Below are 2,373 nucleotides of genomic sequence, written 5' to 3'. Positions count from 1 at the left end.
CTGTGAGCTGTGATGCCATGGCACTCTACCCAGGGGGATAGCTTGAGGCTCCGTCTCAAAAAAAAAAAAAAAAAAGTTAGGAAAACTTTGTTTATTCTTTGTGAGATTAAACAACCTCTTATTTTTCCTAGTACAGTGGGTACAGTGGCTCCCACCTGTAATCCTAGCATTCTGGGAGGCTGAGGCAGGTAGATTGCTTGAGCTCATGAGTTCCAGACCAGCCTGAGCAAGAGGGAGATCCCGTCTCTAAAACTAGATGGGCATTGTAGTGGGCAACTATAGTCCCAGCTACTTGGGAGGCTGAGGCAAAAGGATCACTTGAGCCCATGAGTTTGGGGTTGCTGTGAGCTATGACTTCATAGTGCTCTATCCAGGGCAACAAAGTAAGACGTTTCAAAAAAAAAAAAAAAAAAAAAGAGGTTTCTGGATTCTGGAAGTTTGCTTAGCTTGGACATGTGTTCCTTGTTCAGGCAGAGTTTACACAGTTACTGACACTGGTGTCTTTCCTCTGGCAGATGGCTCAATCACAAAGGAGTGAGACAGAAGCGCCTGAATGTGTGGCTGGGAATCAAAAATGAGGATGCTGATGAGTACGTTCTCTCTATACCTTTCTGTCAGAGGGCTTTGTTCTTGTGTAAGATGTGGACCTTTCTCGTACATGATAAATATTGGTTCTTGTCACTTGAAGACATTGAATTGAATCAAGAACTTTGAATGTCTTTTGAATTGAAATGCCTGAAGAGTACCCTATAGGCATGTGAGTTCAGAGACTGCCTAGCCACAGGAAATCTGGATGCATACATAAGCACTGTTATTCAGATACACATGATGAAACAGGGAATGCTGTGCTTTCTGTGACACAGCAAGTAATGAACTTGTCACAACACCCAGCTAATTACAATTTTGCTTTATTTTGTGGTTTAAGATTTAGAAGAGCATTTTTTACTATATTTTATCTTTTTATTTTTTTAAGCAATTTTTTTACTTTTAGAGTTAAATAACCTGATTGTTAGAATAATATATTAACATTCAATTCTAGGAACTATTTTATCAATGAGGAAGATGAAAACCTGCCCCATTATGATGAGAAAACCTGGTTTGTTGAGGATATCAATCGAGTACAAGCAGAGGATTTGCTTTATGGGAAACCTGATGGTGCATTCCTAATTCGTGAGAGTAGCAAGAAAGGATGCTATGCTTGCTCCGTAGTGTAAGTCTGCTCTGGGGCCATGGCCTTTTGAATTCTTCCGTATTGATTACTATAAAATCACTCCCTCATAAAATTTAGATGAAATTGGTACATTAAGTAATGAGAACCTATGTCTTAGAACATTAATATTTGTTTTGTTTTTTGAGACAGTCTCACTTTGTCATCCTTGGTAATCATAGCTTACAGCAACCTCAAACTCTTAGGCTCAAGTGATCCTCTTGCCTCAGCCTCCCAAGTACCAGTACAGGCACCTGCCACAATGCCTGGTTATTTTGTTTTTCTTTTTCTTGAGACAGAGTCTCACTATGTCACCTTCAGTAGAGTGCCATCGCGTCACAGCTCACAGCAATCTCAAACTCTTGGGGTCAAGTGATTCTCTTGCTTCAGCCTCCCAAGTAGCTGGGACTATAGGTGCCCACTACAACACCCAGATATTTTTTGGTTGTAGTTGTCATTATTGTTTGGCAGGTCAGGGCTGGCTTCGAACCCACCAGCTCCAGTGTATATGGCTGGTGCCTTAGCTCCTGAGCTATTGGTGCCAAGCCCTAGCTATTTTTTTTTCTTGGAAGCAGAGTCTGACTTGGTCACCCTTGGTAGAGTGCTGTGGCATCACAGCTCACAGCAACCTCAAACTCTTAGGCTTAAGCAATTTTCTTGACTCAGCCTTCTGAGTAGCTGGGACTATAGGTGCCTGCCACAATGCCTGGCTACTTTTTAGAGATGGGGTCTTACTCTGGCTCAGGCTGGTCTGGAGCCTGTGAGCTCAGGCAAACCACCTGCCTTAGCCTCCCAAGTGCTGGGATTATAGGGGTGAACCACCCCTCCCAGCTACCTGGCTGTTTTTCTTAGAGATGGGGTCTCACTCTTGCTCAGGCTGGTCTCCATCTCCTAAGCTCAGACAGTCCATCAGCCTTGCCTCCCAGAGTGCTAGGATCATAGGCGTGAACCACCCCTGGAACATTAATACTTGTACAAAGAAAATAGTTGCATGAAAAAGGATATCTGAAATTATCTTGAGGTTTTAATTTACCGAGTAAGCAGATTAGGCCCTGCATTATTGCTGTTGGATTTTAGGTATTGGTGAGAAGTCATGTGAGATCTTGAATTGAAAATAATCATTTAATTCTTAGTAGTCTTCAGTATGCCTAGCTTCGTCACCAATG

At 42.4% G+C, this 2,373-nt stretch overlaps 1 protein-coding gene across 4 annotated transcripts in view; it reads left to right on the top strand.

The window, feature by feature from the left end:
- The window catches only part of PIK3R3 (phosphoinositide-3-kinase regulatory subunit 3), a 155,627-nt gene that overhangs the window by 141,502 nt on the left and 11,752 nt on the right, over nucleotides 1-2,373 (top strand). For 3 of the 4 annotated variants that reach the window (XM_003801412.2, XM_012812481.2, XM_012812480.2), the window contains 2 exons: nucleotides 516-590; nucleotides 1,040-1,210. In XM_003801412.2, the coding sequence (XP_003801460.1) occupies nucleotides 516-590; nucleotides 1,040-1,210 (246 nt within the window). The remainder of the gene's footprint in view (nucleotides 1-515; nucleotides 591-1,039; nucleotides 1,211-2,373) is intronic. The other variant, XM_023507849.1, reaches the window with a different exon arrangement.

This window comes from Otolemur garnettii, unplaced genomic scaffold, assembly GCF_000181295.1.
Source record: "Otolemur garnettii isolate 467f Iridium unplaced genomic scaffold, OtoGar3 scaffold00210, whole genome shotgun sequence".
NCBI classification, from domain to species: domain Eukaryota; kingdom Metazoa; phylum Chordata; class Mammalia; order Primates; family Galagidae; genus Otolemur; species Otolemur garnettii.
The sequence above is the reverse complement of the archived record's forward strand: the minus strand, read 5'-3'. Positions and strand labels throughout refer to the sequence as shown.